Raw genomic sequence first — 24,030 nt, 5'->3', positions numbered from 1 at the left:
CCCATTAATCTTTTTTTATGATTTAACATTTTTCACTAAAAAGTTGTTCCTTGTAATAATAATAATAATGATGATGATGATGATGGTAAAATGGTCTCAACTTATATAGCGCTTTTCCACCTACATTAGGCACTCAAAGTGCTTTACACCAAGGATCCACTCACCCATTCATACTCTCATTCATACACCAGTGTACACAGACACTGGGGGCAATGTGGGTGAAGTGTCTTGCCCAAGGACACAACAGCAGTGTGCACTTTCAGGAGGTGGGAATCGAACCCCCGACCTTCCGATCATGAGACGACCTGCTCTACCATCTGCGCCACCGTCGCCCATGATGATGATGATGATAATAATAATAATAATGATAACAATGATAATAATAATAATAATAATAATAATAATAATAATGATAACAATGATGATAATAATAATAATAATAACAATGATGATGATAATATTAATAATAATAATAATAATAATAATAATAATAATAATAGTTTTATTATTGTTCTATTGGCCCTACAGTAGGCCAACCTATCCAGTCAACAATCTTCGCCGCCTATATTTTTTGCTAGTCCCTAAAGCAAAACAGTGATCACCTTGTTTTCGTTTGTGCCCAGACCTTGTTTTGGCGTAAACTAGGCTAAGCGAAGTTGCTCAACTTTTTTTTTTTTGCGCAACACAATATTAATTTAGACTCGAAAGGTGCACAGGACCGTACCACCTCTGGCAGTGGCGAACACAGTCAGACACAAAACAAAAACAAAAGGGGAGTCCGGTAAGGCACGCATCACCTGTGCAGGAGCTCCATTGACGGACTCTGGTGTCTCGCTGGGCAGCCACAGTCTCACTAGCTCACAGCGCGCAGACCTGACCTAGAATCGCTACTTAGAATTCGGACTGAACCATTGGGCCGCAGCGGAGGGGGAGACGGCAGGAAATCTTGACTGGGATGTAATGGAGTAGGACCACGGGAAAGCGCAGGCGAAAGGGGGAGACATATTTCTATATCATAATGTTACCGCGATCATGTTGTGATTCGATATGAGTGCGGCGTTTTTTCGTCCTTTGAACAAAACGCGGATTAAGCCATGGTTGCAGGTAAGTGGCGTTTTATTTCCCCACGTTTGCCCGGAAAGTGTTGGAGCAACGGCTCGCCTCCTGGCAACGGGCACACGCGGGTCCTCCTCCCGGGGACATCTCACTCCGGTATCCGTTCTTCTCCTGCCCGTGTCCCCGAAGGCTGGCTAACAAACCCACGTCGCGTCTGGCCTGGCAGACAGCGTGCACATTTTAGGCACGAAAGCGGCCACCCCGGCGCCACAAAAGCGGATTATTCACGATGTTTTCGGCGTGGTATAAAACCCGCGGAGAAATATTGGTTTTTACCCCATTATACTGGAGGACCGCCCGTGCTTCGTGAAAATGAAAAAAGGATACAATGCAGCACGCATGTTCTGCATTCTTCGGGAGTACCACACCGCTGGTATTGTATTTCCCTCATCCCGAATGTCTTGATATCTTTTATAAACGCGTTACATGAATATAGGCCTCGTCTGCTGATTGTTTCGGTCAACCCTATCTACCGAGCGATTTAATTGTTACATTGTTAACCAAAGCAGCGAAACTTAAAGATAAACGTGCAGCCAGGAGGATCTAAATGACTTTATTTGAACGAAAGCCCCGATGATCCATTTTTAATGTGTGCTTTTTGTGTGGTTAGGGTCGACGTCGTTGTTCTCGCTCGTAGCCGCCGTCCACTGCCTCCCTCTTCGGGGAAGACTTTGTTTGCGCTGGCCGAGGCTCCATGAATGCAAGTGCTCAAGTCCTCCCTTCCCCCCAGTTCTCTGGCGAAACAGGAACAACTTCTTTTAGGAAAAAGAAAAAAAAAGTTCCTGGAGTTTCAAGCGCCATGGAATTACTTTGTCCGCCAAGAGTTGTCCAGTGAGGCGCTGAGATTTGAGGGGGAAGTCTAGCCTCAGTAGTAGGACTCTGCTTACGTTTATTTGCAGTTTTAGCTTTGAACGTGTCTGGGTGTATTTTAGGACGACTTCCTCGAGTAGGCCCGTGAGTAACTCGTGTGCCAGTGCCACTGTGCTGTCTTACCTTGGCACAACCACACAGATCAGAAAGCTGGAAAATATTGTTTGTTAAATCACTCATCTACCCCTTTGTACAACTTCTGAATACATAATTGCATGGCTCCAGAAAGGATCCTAAATAGCCAGTATGTTGAGGTCATGCAATGCCTCATTCAGTCAGCTTAATGCTAGGACTCAAAAATGTGTATGTAACTGTGGTCTAATTTTATAGTCAAGTTACTTAACAGTGATAATTGGCTGACGATGATGGCTCCTTTTGACTCAGATCTCCTCAATTGCTAGGCAACACTACTGTCTGGCATTGAACATGGATCTGTTGCATAGACGTCAGGCAAGACACATTTTTGCAGTCCTTATTCCTTATCCCCTTTTGTTTGTTGAAGCGCATTTTCATATTTTTTCTCTTTTTGCTTAGTGGTTATAGTAGTGGTTATAATTGAAATATATGAATCGTGATAGCTCAAATAATTGAGTAAAGTGTTTCTATGTCGTTTTTAATGTAATTTGCACTGCTGGTGATTGACAGAATAACCCGGCTGATGTACCAAATTAGGAAAACCTCTGTAATGACCCCTTTTACTGATGATTAGAAGAAGTTCACAGAAGTTGGCCACTTAATGAAAGCTACCGTACTTTTTCATGTTTCACATGTGTTGATTTTTCTGAATGTGCGCTTCAGTAATGAATGAATCTCTGTGTGTTTCAGGTGTGAATGAGCAGTGGCTGTAGCGTGGTGTTAGTGGGTCCGGTTCCTGCACAGCCTCCGCGGCTGACTGGGAGGAGTCAGGAGAGCAGACATCAGTGCCCAGGGGAGCTGAGGCCTGCTTCTCCATATGAGGCCCTGCTGAAAGGGCAGGGGGGCTTCTGAGGTAACCCTGCTCACCCCACTCTGTCCTAACTCCACTCACACTCTCACCACACACTTGAGAAAACAACTTTGCTGTTATTAAACCTGAGTGTCTTATGGAAAATCATGTAAACATTACACACTTTGTTTTATGTGATAGTGTAAGTTGGTACTATTGGTGGTACTTGTGCTTCTTCAGGTGGCACCTGGCGTCATCTGCAATTTTACACTTAATGACTCATGCGTTTGATTTTGGAGATTTCAGTTCTGCTTTACATTAAAGTTAAATGTTTTTCGAGTCGAGGCCCGGTTTACACACAGTTGGACATAAAGTAGTTCAATTAAGGTCTGTTTTAGAACCTTTTTAGACCTGGTTGAGTGATTTGATCTTGTCCTAGGCCTTGTGGTAACTGGTAGGTCAAATATTTTATGACGTGGTACTTGGTGTGAAGAACTACTGGTGTAAATGAAGACGGATCAATCAATATTGCACGCAATATGACTCAAATCATGAATGAACAAAGGTTTGTCTGCATCCACAGGATGGTCAGATATAAAATATCAAGGTTTTGACTCAGGTACACAACTCGGAACAATAATTTTGTAAATGGTTCTCTTAACATCAGTCCTGTTCTTGTTAATATTTTGTTGTGGTTTCAGTACTATATGAAAGGCCGTCTTCCTGATGGTTTCTTCTTCGAGTGCATTAAAATCAGACTTGCTTTAGTATATTGTTTCAGCATGCGTTTGGGAAAAAGGGACCTTTGTGTGCAGCAACAGCTAGTTGCCACAATTTACAGTTGCTCCCTGGAAATGTATTATAAATAAACAATCCTGTGAATTTGAATGTTAGAAACGTGTTGAGAAAGTTAGGGATGATGTTTGGACCATAACCAACCATTTATTATTTTGACACTCCTCCTTTTTAATGTTTTTAACCTCTTAACCCCTGCCTTAACCAAGCACATTTTCTCCAGATTGGCATTACCCAAATCTAAAAGAGTCTAGAAAAAAAAAGTCTAAATAGCAGCAAAAACGAGACAGACACAAGGTCAAAATTGCAACAAAAACATGACAATAAAGCATAAAAAATATGACAAATGAGTGATGAAAAAGCAAACAAAAAAGCGACAAGAACGCAACCAAAAAGTTACAGAAACAGGACAAAAAAAAGCTTTAAAAAAATACGACAAAAAATGGACGACAATGTGGCAACAACACAAGGAAAAATCTTAGATTTCAAATGGGGGGTTACGCGGGCCTATAGGCTGTAAGCTCCAGAAAAGAAGCTTTTAGATTCAGGTAAAGCTGAAAAGAAGAAACTGTCCTTGGTTAAAGTAAAATGGGTAAGGCCGTTACGAATGCAGCTGAGCTCTGAACATTTCATTTGACCTATTATTTAAAGTTATAATCTATTAGTATCTCTATGACGTTTATGTTTGGATGTGCCTGCAGTGATAGTCGCCTGTATTGTGGCGACTATCAAGAGAAGAGAAGCCTTGAATTGTGCACTTTCATCACACGCCTGCTTGTAATGTGCTGAAAGTTCTTTCCCTTGTAGCCGGGGTGGGCAGCGTGTGATGCTCGGACTCATTCACAGATGTGTATGACACGGTTTAGCTGCTTTCTGAGGCATCGAGTGTTAACCAAAAACCACAGCAGGGTGAAGGATGCGCGGAAATGGATACTGATATAAAGCAGACAGGATTTATTTACTCCTTTAACTATTGGCCTCTCTTTTTCCGCTCATTTGTTTGCTTCATGGCTTTACTAATTAAACTAGCAGGGCTTGTGTTAAGTATGACACCAAATTAGTGCAAGTATTGGTTCTGATATTTCTTTATTTCTTTGAATGAGGATTCTTTATTCACTTAAGAATGTTTTAGCTTTCACATGGTCACAGTTTTATTGGTTTAGTATTAATGTACCTGCTGCTGTACCAGACATTAAATCACAATTAATTAAGGAATTAAAGTTCAGCAGCGTAATGACTTTCAGCGACACAATAGTACAGTAATTATGTGGTATTCCCTCTGGGGCTGGGGAAAAGGTTGTGTTTAATATGTGTTCATGCACTTATTTAGCGTTGATGTTTTATTAAGTGAATTACATGCATTCTATTGGATGGTTTCTGATTGGGTGCAGTTTAACCTTAGTTGATATGATGGGAAAAGTCTGCGTCTTTTCTACTGTATAGTTGGTGAAATTGAGTAGAAAGAGTTGTTGCGTGTACAGGGTCCTCAGGGATGTGTCTGGCTCAGTCACAGTGTACCCATCAATCTGTTTTCATGTTTTCCTGCAGTGATTGACAGTTGTGGCACACGCGCTGATCTTGGCGCACTTTTTACAGGCTCTTCTCAAAACTGCTCTGTGGCAATCCGTGGGCTGCTCTGACCTGCAGTCACCCCAACTATTCAAGCTGCAGGCGCTGGATAAAATGAAGAGCGGCACAAAAGCCACGCACTGATTCCTGCCACAGTTTTTTCTTGTTTTTCTGTGGTACAGTAGCACAGTGCTAATCACAGTAGCTTTAAAAACATAACCACAGCACAGGGCTCAGTCAGGGAGGGAGAGAGGGAAGTGATGCTGCTCTGAACTGAAAATCAACTATCCAGTGCGTTTGTTCAGCCACACAAGGTTTGCAACTGGACTGACAGAGGATCTTCTCCTCATAGTTGTCTAATTTCCTTCACTTACCTAATTTACCATAGACGTTGGTGCATGTGATACATTTCACAGGCCCTGGTTTTAATTTGATATCAGTTTGCTAATTTTACGATTGAGTAATAAGCATCCATCAGCTGTGACGAGCCTTCTTAATCAAGCAAGCTTTGACTACACTTGTGTAAATTAGATAATGGTTCCAGAAAAATCTTTTTTGTCACGCACCAAACAAAGTAGCTTAGACTTAATACTATAGTTTCAATTTAAGAACACTCTGAACTTTGCTGATATTAAAGTGTATTACAATTATAGCACAAAACACCAAATTCTTCAACCAACCTGTCTCTTTCGCATTTCTTCACGATAATGACTTGTTAGGTAACGTTTATTTGTAGCTTCGCCACTGGCACAAGCAATGCACAGAGGTGGCCATGGTGGCACTGGCCCCCCTTGGTATTGGACTAGCCGCCCCACACGGTTGCGGGTTCAAGTCCTGTCTTGTGAATGTCTGAACCAGAGGTTACATTAACCGAACATTCTCCGTCATTTACCGAATATTTTTAGCTTTGACGGAACATTTTGACGGATTGAAAATCAAGTCGTAATTAAAATACAAATGCAGCGCTGCTCCATTTCTGACCGCGTCGGGCTCTCTCTCTCTAAAAGCAGCTACTTCACCGCGTGGTTTAACGTTTTGCACTGCAACTGAACAGCTTTTTAGTGCCACGGTGGATCTCGCATCAGAGCTGAGAGCGCATTGATTTGGATAAACACATGAAGGACCGAGAAAGGAGAGGCACGGAGGTACGAGCGTGCGGACCATGCGCCGCGTAGTGCAGCTTCAAAGACGTATGATGTGAACTGCGAGTCTAAATATTGTCCCATACACCCACTGTTTCTTCCAACGTTGCGTTAAAATTGAGAAAATGCAAATAATAAGCTCCAATTTACTTCTATATTAGTGTAATATGTGTGATATTGTTGAGCAGATGAGGCTCTGAATAAGTTTTATGCGCAAGTTTTAACACTTTCTGTTACAAAATTCGTGTTCCATGACTGTTCAGATCATGTTTAGGTTGGCTCCATATATCCTGCAATCTCACATTTTTCCTAGCTTAAATAATATGCAGTCTATAGATAGGCAATATAGATTTCTTTAAAAAAATGCTTATAATGAGAGATTCATTCATGACGGATAAAAATAGCTCATGACAGATTTTTACAACTCTGTCCGTCAAAATGAAGGAGAGAAATTATCCACTGGTCTGAACCCCCTTTAACACTGAACTGTCCAGTCAAAAAATGCCTAGGGTCCAAAAACCCTATTAAAAAAGTTCTCACTCTGAAGGATGCGCAGATTTTTCTTAAACTAAATCAGCCAATGACATAATTGACACAGTAGCTAAATTCTGTACTGTATATTTTTGTTTTCCGTCTGTAATACCAAGACAAGTTGCAGTTGTTCTGTCTGCACCCCTGCCTTTACCGAGATGCTGTGTTATGCAAATATTTGTATTGTCACCTACACTAAGTGTTGGTATGGAATTATCAAAGAAACATCTTGTGTTTTGGCTCACCATCAGTGCTGTGTGAATCTGTACTGTTGTCTGAATAACAGTGTATATCACTGTGTAGTTGTACATTTGATTGGGCAGGTCTTGGTCGGTGTGTTTAAAATTCCATGATAATGACACACCATGAGGACGCACGGGGGTAACTTGGGGACAAAAAGGGCTTTCAGCAGATCGCTTCCCACTTAAGGTTTACTTGAATTTCATAATTTTTGTTCAACAGTTTGCATAATTTTTGGTGAGTTGCTTAAAAATATGTTTTGGTCTTAGAAGGGCACGAGTAAGACCTCAGTGGTCTGTCCGGATTCGAAGGGCCAAGCCGTTGGGATTTCCCACAATGCTTGTGGCTACAGGGAGACGTCCTCCCAGCATGAGCGAGGGAGGAATGTGCCCGAGTGTGGGAGCGACTGTAACGATGGAGGGAGGGAGTCACGGACCAAAGAGCACAGTCAAGAGAAGGGTCTACACACAGGGCAGCAGCACACGTCCTCCCCTCCACTGTGGAGTTTTAAATATCAGCTATGGCCACCTCATCAACAAAGCGTCATTTGCAGTGCCACGCAGGATACACTCATTCTGTATTTTTCATGTTGTTGTTTAGTTGAGGCACTTGATTAGTAGCACCACTGTTCTAATAGAGCGGTATTTGTGGTTTCCTGCTGTGCGTGTGTGTGTGTGTGTGTGTGTGTGCGTGCGTGTGTATGTGTGTGTGTGTGTGTGTGTGTGTGTGTGTGTGAGAGAGGGAGCCAGTGAAGAGGGCAGATGGACACAGAAGCAGAAGCAGGGTGAAGTGTGCGAGACACAGATCAGAGCAGGCTTAAGTGCTGAGTGCCAGTCCTGCTGCTGGAACTGGCCGCCACACATGGCAGCGTGCCCGAGCGACGCCAGCAGATGTGTCACAAGTGAGTCAGCTCTTTATGTGTGTCTGAGACAGACACCCACGCTCCCCCTCCGCCGGCTAAATGTGGATCACACTCCTTTGCTTTCCTCCTGTTTTCATTGCCACTTCCATCATTGTGATGGACACAGAGAGGCTTCTGTCACTACCATCTGATAAGACAAAATATGACGTTACGCACATGTCGCCTCCCTGGGGAGTGCAGGGCATCGCCTGCCCACCAAAGAACGGGCTGATCGACCAGCAGGACACATCAGTGAGAGAGAACAAACTGTTAAGACACATGTCTTTGGAGGACAAAAATATGCAGTCAGTTTACTTCAGAAGTAGAATGTGGAAAAGTGTGTTCATTTTAAATGTTTGTCCATCTCGTGGCATTAGTAATGAAGCCTGGTCTGGTCTTACTTGTGTGGGCACTCTTGTTCCTGTCACGATAGGTGTATTATGTCAAATGTTGCATTGGTGGCGTCACTGCTCTATCTTTAGTGGCACTCGGCATTCCTGACATTCTGTGTGCGCTGACTGTAAGTGGCTCTGTATGGTGTCTGTAGACTCAGGGCGTGGTACTGGACTTACTTCTGAGATAGTCACCTCGACAGGTGAGGCCCAGAGTGTCCAGCTGCACATTCTCCTTCACCTTCCAGACAGTGCAACAAAATATTTGACCTATCTTCCACAACCAATACAATATTCACGTATATTCATGTGGTTAGATCATTCCCTCGTCAAGACGTACCTAGAGTAGTATTTCACTACATTCAGGCAGAAATCCTCGGGCAAAGCTGTTTAAGTAAGCTGTTTCTTCTTCTAGATTGACAGCACTTCGTTGTGTACTTCCTTCAATTGTGTTATTGTTAAAACACGAAACTGTCCGACACATTACTAAAGCCCATAATATTCCTACAGTTGCCTGCAGGAGGAGTCCCAGTCAAAGTCTTCACCAGCTCTAGCACCTGTTTTTCATTGTTTCTATTTCATTCTTAATGCATAGACACAACTTCTAATTATACAATGTAAAATACCAATGCTGAGGACACCAAAATACTGTTTTGAAGTCTGATTTTTAAGACCTGATAATATGTCCACTTTAACATATCAATGTAGCAGAATATTGCTATTCGTTTCCATATTTCTAGACTTACTGTATTGAACCTCCTCTGTCTGGAGTTATAAAATTTAAAATAAGCCTGTGAAAAAAAAGAGTACACATACATTTTTAATACTTGTCTGACCATTTCAAATGCTGTTTTTCACAATATGTTTCATGCGTATTGGACCACGAGCTTGTTTGCAAAACCCACTCCTACAAACAAGAAAAAAACACTGGTCACTTACCTTTGAAACAAATGGTGTTTTAAAGAAACGTTTTAGCTTATTAAATCCTTTAGATGTTTTTAGTGTTGTATCTTTGATTAAAAAGCTCTTTTGGTAAGTGAACTACTACTTCCTCACGCAGACAAGTCGTTTCTTTGAATCTTCTGCTTTGCAAGAAAATGAAGGGAGGTGTAAATATTGTATCTATTATTGCCCTACACAAGTAATGGGCTAAAGATATATTTGAGATGGAAGTTGAGCAGATGGAGAGTGAGTCGGGGACTAAAAAAAGGGAGAAATACTCCATTGTGACAGAACTGCAAAATGGGATTTGCATAAATAAGGCTGAAACATCAGCAGGGTCTTTAGAGCCAGCAGCAGGGCTGAGATGAGCCAATGAGAATGTATTTGCCTTAGCACTTTTCATATTGTGCTGCTGTAGCAGCCTTAAAATTGTTGCTCTGTGAATGGATTTGCAGAAGCCGGGTCAGGGCTTCTCTTCATTGAGCCTTACACCTTGAACTCTTTCCATTGAATGTTGCCATAGGCTTCTCAGAGAAAGTGACGTAGCTAGGCAGGATCTGCTCTGATCACTGTGCCCGGGCAGCAGACACCCACTCTTACATGAGCGTGAAATGAAATGCTCCTATTTAGTACCACCCGCATTGGAAAACCCAAATCTAATTGAATTGAACTATTTTCTGCTCTCTTTTCATGTGGAAACTCATATTTATATCAGAAGCAAAAAAGCTCATTTTTAGAGCCTCATTATGCCGTTTGCCCATTAACTGGTACGCACTGCAGCTGCTCTGTGTTATGATCGACACTTAACCAGCTTAACCGGAGATAGAGGGAGAAAAATGTCCGTGGATACCTTATTTTACTTTAACGCCTGTGCAGTTAGGTTTGCTCTGGGCCTTTGCTTTTTGTCAATGCGTCTCGAATTTTCCTCATTGTCTTTGATGATTATTTTTTTGTTTTTTAACCTGTGTTGTATTGTCTTGTTTGTGTTGTATGACTTCATTTATTTATTGTTTCCTTTGGTCGGGACAGTGCATGTTAATGAACACACCACAGTCTCACACTCGCACACTCAAACACACATCGATCATTCATCCTGGCCTATTGTGCAGGCTGGTTTTAATGGTAGGGGAAACATGCAAACTCCACACAGAAAGGCCCCGTCCAGGTGGGAATCGAACCCGGGACCTTCTAGCTGTGAAGCACGAGTGCTAACCACTGTGTCACCGTGCCGACTTACTGTATTCCATTATATAAGTATTTGTGTTTCAGGTTACGGTTTATGTGATGCACTAAATTAACATCTGAAATGTGAGGGAGGTACTATTAAATAATAAATAAATAAATTCTCAAATATCCCGAAGAAGCCAAATAATGTTCGGCTCCAAACCCGTTATACCCTCTCACATCAAGTTGAAAATGACCACATCACAGTCTCCCCAAATTGGCAGGAGGTCACCATTCAACTTTAGTTAGTTATTGTCATGCGTAGCTCACACCTAGTACCTGGTTTCTGTCTCAAACTAGATAGCCAAGGTTTTGTTGAAGAAGGCAGCAGCCAGCAGAGACCTGTTGGACATCAAGATCATACAGGACTAGTCTGTAAACATACCACATGTTGACAGTGCAGTTGGAAGTAGACTTTTTTTTTGTACACAGGCACGTTGAGTTTATGCACAAATGAATTCTGAAGTAGTTTTACCTAAAGGCTCTGACTGTTTAATGATTGTGACTCACTACTGTATTAGTCTGGGACCCTCTGACACCCAACCTCTGGACCCCCTCCTTCTCACAGGGTGGGAGGTGGGTGGGGGGCAATGCGGAGTGTTGTTGGAAGAGCTCCTAAATATTTCCAGGATGACAGTGTAATTTGACTGACTAGGCTGCCCTTTTGTACAGCATTCTTGAGCAATTCTCATAATCTCTGTTTTTTAGAAACATATACCAACTAAGCACTACTGAAAAACACTCTCTGTTTTGGAGCAATAAAAGTTATATTATCTTCGATTGTTCAAATGTGATATTAGCTGTGCGTACTGTGATGTTGTACTCATTTTTCTGTAAAATGTACTGTTGCTACTGTGCCGGCCTCTGGGGTTAGTTTAGACCACTGTCCTTTTTTGCCTGCACGGTGGGTCTTGACTGATTCAAGGAGGAGTTGTGTCTGATTGTGCTTCATTTTACTGACTGTTCTTTCCCTGTCTTTTCTCTTCCAACAGTGTGCCCAAGGGCCATTGAAAGCCCCCTTGGGGGAGTTTCATAAACACCCAGAACAAGAGAAGACTCCTGCAGTATTATTGTAGTTTGACCACACGTCTACACGTACACACATACACACACACACACACACACACTCTCACACACACACACGCACACACTCATACAGTACACACTTTCATCTACACGCGCGCTCACACGCACAGTCCGCACAGACGAGGATAGAGAGAGAATGTTGGAGGTCCAAGAGGAGAGGCCAGCGGCGGCAGGATCAGCAGCGACTCATTTCAACAAGAAGGAACGAGGGAAGAAAGACCGAGAAGAATCCAAGGATAGAAGCCTCTCAACACTTGGAAATCCTGTTCAGAGCTCTAGAAACGTGCGGGCCAAAGCACCTCACACAGGCAGTCCTCACCAGCTCATTACTCCACCCTGCTCTGTGGTCCTGGGAGCCCCATCAATGCACTCCAATCGGCTCAAGAACTCCCCGTCCACCAACACACAAAGGTGAGAGCAGTTCACAAAGCTCTAATGGTGCAATACGCAAACACTGCCATGTTTATGTATTAAACACTGCTCCTAAGAGTCCGGCTGAACCCTCTCAATGGGAAGCTAAAGATGAGTCTTTGTTTAAAGGGGCTCAGCATATATATATATAAATATTTTTCCTTGGTTGCACTGGTGCAAGATCCTCATTATTAGAGTTTAGTGTAGTTGCATTACTATATTGTTTTTGTATCTATGAGAAAGTAAAAGCCTAAAACAATATTGCAATTATCCTTATTTTTCGAATCCTTATTATTTCATAGTTTCGTTATTATTATTATTATTATTATTATTATTATCATCATTATTTTATCTCAATAATAAATATGCTGCTGTGTGCGCTCGAATCATTTCGAACTGCACAACAGCCTGGGGACCATGGCCGATATTTTTGCATGGATTTGGGAACCAATCACAGATCGAGGAGGGACAGCAATTCGATATATGGAAGCTTGTGGTTTGTTTACGGATTTACTGATCCAACATGACAGGAGCGACTCCATCTTTTGATCAAGCTTTAGACCGTGTTTTAAATAGTTTAGCTCGAAAGTTTACAGCGGGTACGTCATACGTCATCTGATACGATGATACGATTGGCTATGGCTACGTGCAGACACATGATAGACAGTCGTAGCGCCCAATAAACGGCTGTGGACAATCGTTAACCACACCTCTCCTACCAGAAAATTAATTAGTGGTCCCCAGACTAAATATAACTTGTGATATTTTTTCTGGCGATAGCCAGGCTAATAATTTATATAATTAGAAGAAAAATATTTCAATCTATCTTCTATAAATGTATGGATATAAGAGATGAATTTAAATATTTCTAAAGGGATTAATTGAAATTATGTCCCAGTGACCTTCAAGGAAAAACATGAATGCATCACCGCAACCAATACAAAATGTTGGTCTGGAGCCCAGAGAAACCTACTTTCTTCTAATGGATGGAAATCAAACGTAAATCATACTTTTATTGTTCGTTTTGTTGAATACATGTTTAATGCATGTTCCTCTGTTGTACAGTATACAAACAAGAATACTATAATGCTATGATTTATGTATTTCCCCGAGTACGCACAGTATCAGATTGAAAGATTAATTTTGGTTCAAGCAATTTATGCTGCAATCCTAAATGTAAAAACACTCAATTCTCCATTTTTAGCAGCCACTTCCTGGTGTGTGATCCCAAGTGGTTGCGGGGTCAGGGAGTCTACTGGCTTGGATGTTTTCCCTGCTGACTCATGGCTCTGGAGCCTCTGGAAATGACTCTTGATTGCCAAAGTTCTACCTTTGCCTTACATATTGGATGGCTGTCTATGTCTGTCTCAGTGAACATACAGCACTGTGCTTGGCCTCAGCTAGTTTTCATGTGTTTTACATTACTTGTAAAAGGGCTAAATGTGAGAGAGAGGGAAGGAGACATAAAAAAGAGATTAGGGTGTGGTAATGGTGCGCTCTACCAGTTGGATGTGTGCAACTTTCCTGAACTGTTGTGGCTGCAGCCATGACAAGAGAATTCATACCCATCAGTCCTAGTACTGTTTTTTGTTTTGTTTTAGCAGACGATGTCTTTGTTTTGTCGGCTCTTGCTGTTCTTCATTGTATTAGCATCTGTTGGCTGTAACCTTGTAAGGGTGCATTATCTTCACATTGCTATTTCAGTCTTAGTTTTAATAGAGACCTGGCACAACAAGAAATATTTTTATCATTTATATTGCGATCTAGGGCTGTGTATGTGTAATTTAGTTGTACTTTTAGATGAGTGATAAGTATTAATTTTGTCCATCTCAGGTCACTATATGCAATACATTGTATTACATGCAATTAATTGATTTTCCAACAACTTTTTTTTTTGTCTTGCAGCCCAAAACCTAAGACGGAGGTCATGGTGCGATCCCCTCCTGTCATGTCCCCGTCCACTGCCGTCCAAATGGACTCTAAAATGCCCAATCAGGGTAAACCAGGAAGCACTGGCAGCCAATCGCAGTCCTCACCTTGTGACCCAAAGACGTTGGGTTCCAAAGGGGCACAGGGTGTGGCAGGGAGTATGGGACTAAAGAATGGCCAAGGCTTGACGTCTGGCCCCAGCTCCAAGGTTAAAGTGAAAAGGGAGAGGAGCACCTCCGTGGAGTCCTTTGACCAGCCAGAGGGTGGCACACCGACCAGTGAAGAGAAAGGTGACATACACAGTTTGATATGATCATTCACTTTACTGAATTGTTCAAGGTAAAGTCTCCAACTGGGTGTTTGTGTGTCTCTATAGAGAGCAGCAGGGTAAAGCGGATGTGCGTAGCAGAGAGGAGGCAGCCTTATAGTGGTGCTGACTGGTGTTCTGGGGGGGAGAGCGATGAAGATGACAAAGGCTTCTTCAGTAAGTAATGTAAAGCATTAGTGTGTAACAGAACACTAAAATCACTGTTTAGTTCAGTTATGTCTCAAGCTTAATGCTTCATACAATAGAACTAAGTCTTCTTAGATTGCATTATTGCTACGCATGGTCACTCACTGCACAATAGGGGAGATTGGAGCATTTTCCTCATAGGACTTAAGAGTGGGGACTTGTCATTAGCCCAAGTAACTAAAAGAAGTTTTGCACAAGTGGACTCCTTGTGAACACTGCAGACGTTGCAATATTACAGTAAGCCTCCATTCATGCACTTGCATTTGGAAGTGTTGGATAATGAACCAAATCGAAGACATAATATACAGTCTATTCTCAATATTGTTTGTGCGTACGCAAGTGTGAACATTTGTTCCACACTAATGAATTTATTTACAGAAATAACACTGAAACTGTACACAGGTGGACTGAACACAGGTGGACTGAACAGGGCAAGCTGTTCCGAAACAGTACACTACCATCACATTTACAATTACACCTCTGGTGGCACGGACACTGAGTGGTTAGTGCTCTTGTCTCAGCACGAATTCCCAAACCGTGCTGGCCTCTCTTTGTGCAGTTTGCTTGTACCCACCATGCCCGGATGGGTTTCTTTCAGGTGCTCCAATATCCCCATCACCCCAAAAAATGGTTAATCCTCCAGCCAGATGATTCTTACCATTAGCCTGGGTCAACATCTAGTGATGGGTCCCCAGGCACTGCACTGCATTCGCCCACTGCTCCTTACGGGTTGCCCAAGCGGCATTGAAGGATGACTCAAATGCAGGGGACAAATATCCCTAAGGGGACAAACAAGTCTACACATACAAAGACAAAAATACATAGCATGCAAACATCTAAGCGCATCATTCTATTTTATAATAGGAAGCTATCTATATCAATACTAAAGCCATTGTTTTATTGTGATGTGCCTCATAGATTGCAACAGTGATGTGAAGCCCCAAGACACTCATTCTACCTCCAGTACGGGACTCAGTCGCTCATCCACACCCTCCCACAATGCTCTTGGAGGCCAGGGATCAACAACAGAACCTGCCACTGGTCAGAAACCAGGCTCAAAGCTTGTGTATGTCTTTACTACGGAGCTGGCTAACAAGTAAGAAACCTGAAACATCTTGTTGCTTATGTGAAGCTGGTGCTTTACACTGTGTGTTGCTTTGCTCATACCATGTGAAACTACTGCTGTATAGACACCCATGGTAATGTATTTGCTAAATTGCAGTTCAAAATTAAATGCGGTAACTATGTAAATTGCCTAAAGTGCATCTCTGTGTCCCTGTCATCAGTAGTGTTTGTCTTTGATGTTTGTTTGCAGCTGTTTATGTGCGTGCAGTTAGGATTCTCATCCACCCCACACCTAACCCCCCCCTCTTTCCCAGTCATAGCCACAGTGTTTCTGAAGCATGTCAGTCTGTAAGAGTAGGCATTTGGCTTCGATTAACACAGTTGGTATTAAGAGATTAACAGTTAACCTTGACAGAACCGCTATGACCCTAGTGCATTGTTTTTCCTAATGGCTGTCTTTATGTCCTCAGGGCAGCTGATGCGGTTCTCACTGGCCATACAGAAAACATCATTGCCTTCCACATGAAAAACATCTCCAATAACAAAGACAAAGCTCACCTTTTAGTAAGCACCAACATCAACATTTTAAACCTGCAATATTGTTTAGTACACACCTCATTTAATTTCTCCTTCTTTTAAAGAACAATGCAGCAAACAACCTTGGAAATGACTCCAAACCTCCACAGCAACCGTCTGCTCAAAGTCAAGATCAGAGTCACCCGGCTGGATCAAAGCCGTCCTTACCTGGAATGGCAGAGGCAAATGCATCTCAGCCCTCAAGCCAAGGAAGCCAAACAGGTGTTCTTCCACAAGAAGGTTCTTCATCTTCCAGCACAGAATCCAAAAATCTTCCCAGCAGCAGCCCAAGTAACACTACAGCAACAGTGGACCAGGGTCCAGGCTCCCAGGCAGAGACGGGACTCAACCCTTCCTCAACGGAGGGTCCGGGTGGAGCTTCTGGAGGGACCGGTCTGACCCCACAGCAGCAGCAGCAGCAGTTGGCCCAGGAGCTGCTGAACATAGAGGCCAACACTGAGGGGCTGTCCCAGGAGCAGCTGGAGCATCGGCAGCGTTCACTACAAACTTTAAGAGACATTCAGCGCATGCTTTTTCCTGACGATCGGGATGCTCCACCTGGACCTCCACAGGGACCCCATGACGGAGGCCCTGATGGTGGGCCCCGCAGGTCTGAGCAGGGTCCTCTACAAGCTATGATGGCACAGTCACAGAGCCTAGGACCACCTGGCCCAGGAGGACCTCGTCCACAAGGGCCACCTTTCGGTCCTCCCCACGGGCCAAGGGACATGCCACCCTTTCCACAAGATGAAATGGGCCCACACATGGGTGTGCCGGGGGGCTGTGGAGACGGGGACCAGATGACCCCAGAGCAGGTAGCATGGCTAAAGCTGCAGCAGGAGTTTTATGAAGAGAAGAGAAAAAAACAGGAGATGCAACATCGACCCATGCCTGATATGATGATGCACCCACACGGTCCACGGGGCATGATGCGCGGCCCCCCTCCTCCTTACCAAATGGGCCCGGGAGAGATGTGGGGAGGACCCGGAGGACCCCCAGACCATTATCAAGAGCGTATCCCCATGGGCCCCGGTCCAAGGGGCATGCCCCCTCATATGCAGAGGATGCCTGGATTCTCTGGAATGATGAACCCTGAAATGGAGGGTCCACCAAGACCTGGTATGGGCTGGCCTGATGATATGCCTTCACGAATGGGGGATGGTCGTGGGTTTCCAGGTGGACCTGGGGGTATGTTCACTGGTCCAGGTGGCCGAGGAGAGCGTTTTCCAAATCCACAGTCTGTCCAAGAAGCAATGTTCCACCAAGGAATGGGAGGAGAGAAGGGTCTTCCACCAGGCATGGTGATGGACATGCAGAGAATGATGGGCCACCAAAGGGGGGGCATGGAGCCAGGGAATGGGATGGGTATGTTTCCACGTATGCCAGGAGATGGTCCTATGAGCCCCTCTGCAAGGCTCCAGGGAATGGGAGGCAGGGACATGGGACCTGAGTTTGGCATGGGTCCTGGACCAGGGCCAGGCCCACACATGCACCCTTCAAAGCTCCGAGACCCTCCAATGAACATGAGTCCAGATGAAATCCTGAGAATGAGAGCAGGAGGAGGCCCCCCCATGGATAGCATGGGTCCACAGGGTAGGCCCATGCAGGGGCCTCCCTTTCCAGAGCAGGGGCAGCCAGGGGACTTTCCAATGGGACCTGGACGGCCTTTCCCAGGTGGGCCAGGAGGAATGAGGGGTCCGCATGGAGACCAGAGCTTTGGACCAGAGCACAGGGCTACTCCTGGGGGCAATGGCCGCATGAACCACCTTCCATCTGGCCCTGGACCCTCACAAGGACAAAGGAGTCGTAAACCGGCTGATCTCAATGTCCAGGCTGGAGGGGGCAACTCCCCCAGTGTCAACCCACTTAAGTCCCCCCCTCTGCGACAAGTCCAGTCCCCAATGATGGGTTCTCCTTCTGGAAACCTCAAATCCCCTCAGACACCGTCCCAGTTGGCGGGCATGTTGACTGGTCCCACAGGCCCTCCTGCCCCTCCAGGACCACCTACGTCAGCACCCATGAAGTCCCCTCACTCCATGATGGGCTCTGCAGGTGCCTCTCCTGTTCATATGAGGTCTCCTTCCCTTCCTAACCCATCTCCAGGATGGGCCTCGTCACCAAAGCCGCCCATGCAGAGTCCTGGGGTGCCACCTCAGGGTGGCAAGCCTCCTCTCAGTATTACCTCACCAAACATGATGGGCAACATGGAGCAAGGTATCTTTACCTGTTTTAATTTTTTCTTTTACTTTTCACATTAATATTGTAAAGCATTTATTTGAAACATTGTATTTTGCTGCACATCTGCATATGTTACATCTGCATATCTTTATTTGATGGGTAAAAAAAAAAAAAAAAGGAAAAAGAAAAGAAACTACACTGTCATGTAAAGTAACCAAGTTCATGGGTCTTGATAATGGTGCAGCAGCTCCCTCTTGTGGGCATTGAAGTGGCAGAAGACTAATTGCCCTTGCAATGTTAATTACAGTCTTTGAAAACCTATGAGAGCTTAGATGTTTCTTTTATTTTGTTCTTCGCAGGTGGTAATGGTCCCGCCGCTCCTCCTTCATCAGGAGCTCCATCTGGATCAATGTCTCTTCCAGGAAATGTCCCGTCTGGCAGTCCTTACACAATACCACCGGAGCCAACGCTATCTCAAAACCCTCTCTCAATCATGATGTCACGCATGTCCAAGTTTGCCATGCCCAGCTCCACTCCGCTCTACCACGATGCCATAAAGACTGTGGCAAGTTCTGATGATGACTCGCCACCAGCCCGATCGCCCAACCTGCCTTCAGGGAACAATAATGGTATGTTTATGTTAAGCCAATGCTCTAAACTTCAAAAAGCTTGTAAACACGTTTATAGTTGGGTGCTATAGCCACAATTTATGTCCCTAGATGGAGAGATTCAATAGATTAAGATTTTTAAAGGGGGCCTATTATGCAAAATCGACTTTTTCAAGCTTTACATCATGTTATTAAGTCATTCCCTCATTAAAAACATGCCTGAAGTGTTGCCTTGGCACATTCACGTATTTTCGAGTAATCTGTAAAAACTCCGATGGCGGCCATTTTAGGGATAAAACGCCTGATTCCTTCAGGAAACGCCTCCGACCTCCAGGATACGCCTCCGACCTTTCGTCACCAGCCGAGTAACCAACCACTGCTCCTCAGCAGAACCCCCTCCCCGCAGTGTCTAGCCCTAAGATGTAAACAGAGTCATCATGGAGGATTAGCTTCATGTGTTGTGAACCGGAGCCACAGCAGACTTTTACAAAGACACACATCAGTGTTTCTGTTACCGAAACACCCAGGATTAAAACCGGTGACAAGAACGCTTATTTCAGTGTCTGGTTCTGCGCTGGGCCTTGATGATGCACAGAGCCTCCGGAGAAAGCTAATGCTAAGCTAAACCTCGAGTCATCACGTGAAAACGAGAGATATGCACAAATAAAGTCAATAAAACCACCACACACATAAAGAACCGTTTAACAATGATCACACACGGAGCCAGGCTTGTTGATTTGGAAGTTTATTGCTCACATTTCATCTACAATGGGTCATAGCCGAGTGGTTTTCTCCCGGAGCTAACAAGCTAGCCGCGACAAGCTAACGGGAAAATTCACTGAATACAAGCATATTATGCATTGAAAACGTCACTAAAACAGGCAACTGCTTGAAGCAGCCTTTATGATGATCACACACGGAGCCTGGCTTGTTGATTGTGTAGTTTATTGCTCACATTTCATCTACAGTGAGTCGTAGCCGAGTGGTTTCTCTCGGAGCTAAGGCACTATTAGCCGCGACAAGCTAACAACCTTCACCTTCACAACATTCATTGAAAACAGGCAGCATATTATGCACAAATAACGTCAATAAAGCAGCAACTACTCGAAGCAGCCTTTACGATGATCACACAATGAGCCTGGCTTTACACATTTGTGGTTTATTGCAGACTTTTCATCAACAATGAGCTGTAGTCGATTATAACAAGCTAACGGGTAACCTCGAAAAACCACTGTCCACCTGCACAGATAATGTCCGTCTTTTGAATGGTATGGGCTCCTGCAGATCCTGGTGTCGTCCATGGGGGTATAGTTACAGATCCATAGGGCATGGCAGTTGCAAAGAGAAGCCTCCAAACAGCAGTTATTTTTCAGGCAAGAGCCCCTTCCAAGCGTCCGGTGTGGAAGGTTCGTCTCCAAATAATATCCTGTGTGGCCATTGTTCACAAAGTGATAAACAGTAGCTCCTTTCCAACAATAAAAATTAAAATGCACCGATCGTAGTTTCAATACTTGAGACAACGAGCGGAGTGTTGTTGTGATGCCACAGACAGCGTGTGGAGGGGGCGTGTCTGAAAGGGTCAGAGGTTTTTAAAGAGACAGGGGCCTATTTCAAGTCATTTGCTACCGCCATTTTGAAAGAGCAATTTTATACAAGGCAGTTATTCTAATTTACTGCATTGACAGACCAACAGAAGGTTTCGTCATCATTGTAGTGTGCTATAGACTGGTGCTATGTGGCTGAAAAAAGCATAATACCCCCTCTTTAACAGACATATTGATATTAGTGCAAATATCATAAGCATTTAGTATAGTGATATCTATATGGAAAGGTTTTGGTTGAAATATTTCAGGAGGAACCTTTTGTGAGACTTAAAATTTCAGATTGGTAATTAAAGTTTACCATTTGCCACCACTCTCCAGTTGTGTGCCCTGACAAAAAAGGTTTGGCTTTGGTTTGGTTAATTTCAACTTTTTTGTATGTGAATGCTTTTAGATGACGCTCCTTTAAATGAAACCCTAAGAAAAAAACACACACACAAATCTAGAGGTTTGTGGGGTTGTCTTTCTTTAGTTCATTTACCCGGCCATGTCTCCACTGTCTGTGAAGGGACAATAGTGAATGAATGTGTTTGTGAAAGGTTTGCCCACTGAAGGCAGAAAAGTTCTCTTTGAGACCATGTCCTATCTACTGAGTTTGGCAAGATGCTAATTTTTTGTTCGCTCTCTCAGGTTTGTCAATGAACCACCAAGGCAACCCGCGGATGATGGGACCTGGTAACTCTGGACCCATGCCTGCCCTCAGTCCTTTGGGAATGAATCCTATGGGATCCCAGCCTCTGTCCCATGGAATGCCGCCACAGATGCCCTCTCCTAATGCCCCCAACATGGGTCCAGGCATGATGCCTCATGGCATGATGATACCACAAAATCCACAGGATCCTGGCATGGCAAATCCTCAAATGATGCCACAGGGACGTATGGGTTACCCCCACCGGAACCAGGGATATCCTCTAACACAGTCTCCATCTCAGCAAGGACCTTTCTCCCCGCACAATGGCCCTGGTCCCCAAGGTTTTCCGGGACATCCCATGGGTTTTCAAGGCGATGGAGGGCCTATGGGTGGACGAATGGGAAACATGCCACATGGGGGAGGGGGTGATGGAGTCATGTGCAAACCAAACACACCAGGAGGACCGGAGTTTAACAACATGCCAGGTGGATTTAGTGATGCAGACCTTCATGAAGTTATGCGTCCAGGAGCATCGGGCATTCCTGAATTTGATTTGTCCAGGATAATTCCATCTGAAAAGCCTAGCCAAACTTTGTCTTATTTTCCAAGAGGAGGGGGAGACAATCCTGGGGGGAAACCGCCGCACCCTTCGGGTTTCCCTATGCAGGGCATGATGGGAGATGGTCCACTAAGGATGGGAATGTCCATGCAGGGAATGGGTGGGATGCCTGGGGGGCCGCCTGGAGGAATAGGCCCCCAAGACATGCCCATGGGTAACCCTGGACACAATTCTATGAGGCCACCGGGATTCATGGGCCAGGGAATGATGGGACCACAGCACCGGATGATGTCCCCTGGGGGTCCAGGGGGAATGATGCAGGGTAGACAAATGGCCCACCCTGGTCCTGGCGGCTCACCCAACATGATGATGTCGCTTCAGGGCATGGGCGGCCCCCCTCAGCAGACAATGATGATGGGAGGTCAAATGAGGCCTCGTGACATGGACATGGGCTTCAGTCCTGGGCCTGGAATGTTCTAATTCAACAAATCTTTGTATCTAGAATGTTCTTGGACTACACAGACGGAGTAAAGACAGGTGTGTCAATGGTGTTTGGACAAATCTGACTCACAGTGTGAGAGGATTTATCAATGAGCAGAATGGTGTTCATGTCCTTTATGGGAACTATTGCAGTGTAACTTTGTACTGGCCCAAACAGGACTACCTTGCCACAAGAACATTTGAAATTGGCTCATGAACTTCAGAATGTATGGGATTGTTGTGCATAAAATTCGCATAACTGTTCTTGTGTTTTTTGATTATTTACAAGGTGAGCGTGGAGATGCTACAGTATGTGTCTACTTTTACAAATTAAAAAAAAAAAAACAGATTTGTCCTGAAAGTGGTTTGGAACAAGAGAAAAGAGAAAGAATTTGTGGTTTGTGAAGAAATTAGTGGAACTCCATCTTGTCTCTGGCTCCATTGTTTTGACTGTTTCTGTACAGTATATCCGTGTATGAATGATAGAGTGGCTGTTTTCACAGACTGTATGTTTGTGTGCTATGTATGTGTATGTATAGGCATTCTATCAGTGACCTCTCAAATCCTCCTGCCCAACTTTCATTGGAGGAGCGCCCCCTAAAATACTGTTGCCATTGGTGGGCCATTTGAATTTTAGTCTATTTTAATTTTCTTTGTAACTCCAGTGTATAACAAACCAAACTATGACCTCATTAAGATAAATAGTATTATTAAAAAAGCACAAACATGGACCGTCTGCAGAAAGAGTCTTCTTTTTCTATTTTTAAGCATTGCATTAGGTGTGAGAATCCTGGCAGCTTGATCTTCAAGTCATATTTAAAAATGTGAGCAACTTTTGACGAAAGCTTCAAAACTTACAGAAGTTGCAATGCCAGTGAGAAGAATACCGCCAATACCCAGATGTGCTGTGTCTTTATTGTTCCTGTGTTTGTTTTGACTTGTTGACTCTGGGTAACAATCATTCCCACAGCAATAATCCCCCAATGGTCAGCAGATTGAGACAGGAGCAGCAGGTGTTCAACTGGAGCTAGAGAAATCTGGTATCAAAGGGTAGGAGTGGGCCCGCAGAAATGTAAACGCATACTCGTTACCATCCAATTGACTTCCTTTTTCTCTTGTATAAGCTTGTCATGTGTTCTCCATTGGCTTTGGTGCAGAATAGCCTACCAGGGCTGTGGTGATGGACTACAAATAAAAGATATTGTTTTGGTATATACATGTCTGTTGAGTGTGCTGTAAGCATTGTGTGCCTTTGTGAATTGTGTGGACAAATACATGTTAAGTCTGCATTCATCTGCAACTTTGAGCTCCAGATGCACCAAAGGCCAGCACTTGTTAACCCCCCAATCACACACAAAATAATACATTTTATACAATGCCTCATTTTAGAAGAAATCCCTTCAAGTCAAGTGAAAACGTGCCTTGAGAAAAAAAAAACTACAATTAAACATAGAGGCGTAATTAATGGCTGGATACAAGGTCATAATAGAGTTATTGTTTATTGGTTTATGTGTACAAATCAAAGGTCTAGAGTTAAAAGTGCCAAATGTGTTTTAATTTGTAAACCTGCATCTAAGCCAAGGTCTGTACATTACATGCAGTTACTGATTATTGATCAGCAGTGTCTCATGTTTATTCATACATTTTAATTTTTACAATCAACACCATGATGGTGGACACAAGTATGGACAATTTGCATTTAAAATCACAAAACTTTACATAGTAACTTTATTTGGATTAAGGGG

The 24,030-nt window shown here is 43.9% G+C and overlaps 1 protein-coding gene across 2 annotated transcripts; it reads left to right on the top strand.

Moving 5' to 3' along the window:
- The first annotated feature begins 808 nt into the window (after nucleotides 1-808).
- On the top strand, nucleotides 809-23,497 carry bcl9 (BCL9 transcription coactivator). 2 transcript variants are annotated; one of them, XM_079562395.1, is made up of 10 exons: nucleotides 809-1,104; nucleotides 2,812-2,974; nucleotides 11,640-12,144; nucleotides 14,050-14,363; nucleotides 14,450-14,557; nucleotides 15,506-15,683; nucleotides 16,123-16,216; nucleotides 16,294-18,442; nucleotides 18,766-19,035; nucleotides 21,246-23,497. In XM_079562395.1, exons 3-10 carry the CDS (start codon nucleotides 11,870-11,872, stop codon nucleotides 22,283-22,285), a joined length of 4,428 nt encoding a protein of 1,475 aa, XP_079418521.1. In that variant the 5' UTR covers nucleotides 809-1,104; nucleotides 2,812-2,974; nucleotides 11,640-11,869; the 3' UTR covers nucleotides 22,286-23,497. The 2 variants fall into 2 exon arrangements, with proteins under 2 accessions (XP_079418521.1, XP_079418522.1); XM_079562396.1 differs by lacking the exon at nucleotides 809-1,104 and adding an exon at nucleotides 1,159-1,489.
- Nucleotides 23,498-24,030: the final 533 nt, after the last annotated feature.

This window comes from Gobius niger, assembly GCF_951799975.1.
Source record: "Gobius niger genome assembly, chromosome: 9".
NCBI classification, from domain to species: Eukaryota; Metazoa; Chordata; class Actinopteri; order Gobiiformes; family Gobiidae; genus Gobius; species Gobius niger.
This window is presented reverse-complemented; position numbering and strand designations above follow the sequence as displayed.

What these genes read in the sequence shown, in the direction of transcription:
- bcl9 (XM_079562395.1), top strand. Translation starts at nt 11,870, where the DNA reads ATGTTGGAGGTCCAAGAGGAGAGGCCAGCGGCGGCAGGATCAGCAGCG. An exon ending in AAGACAAAGCTCACCTTTTA is followed by an intron (nt 16,217 to 16,293) that starts GTAAGCACCAAC and finishes CTTCTTTTAAAG; the next exon opens with AACAATGCAGCAAACAACCT. An exon ending in GCCTTCAGGGAACAATAATG is followed by an intron (nt 19,036 to 21,245) that starts GTATGTTTATGT and finishes TCGCTCTCTCAG; the next exon opens with GTTTGTCAATGAACCACCAA.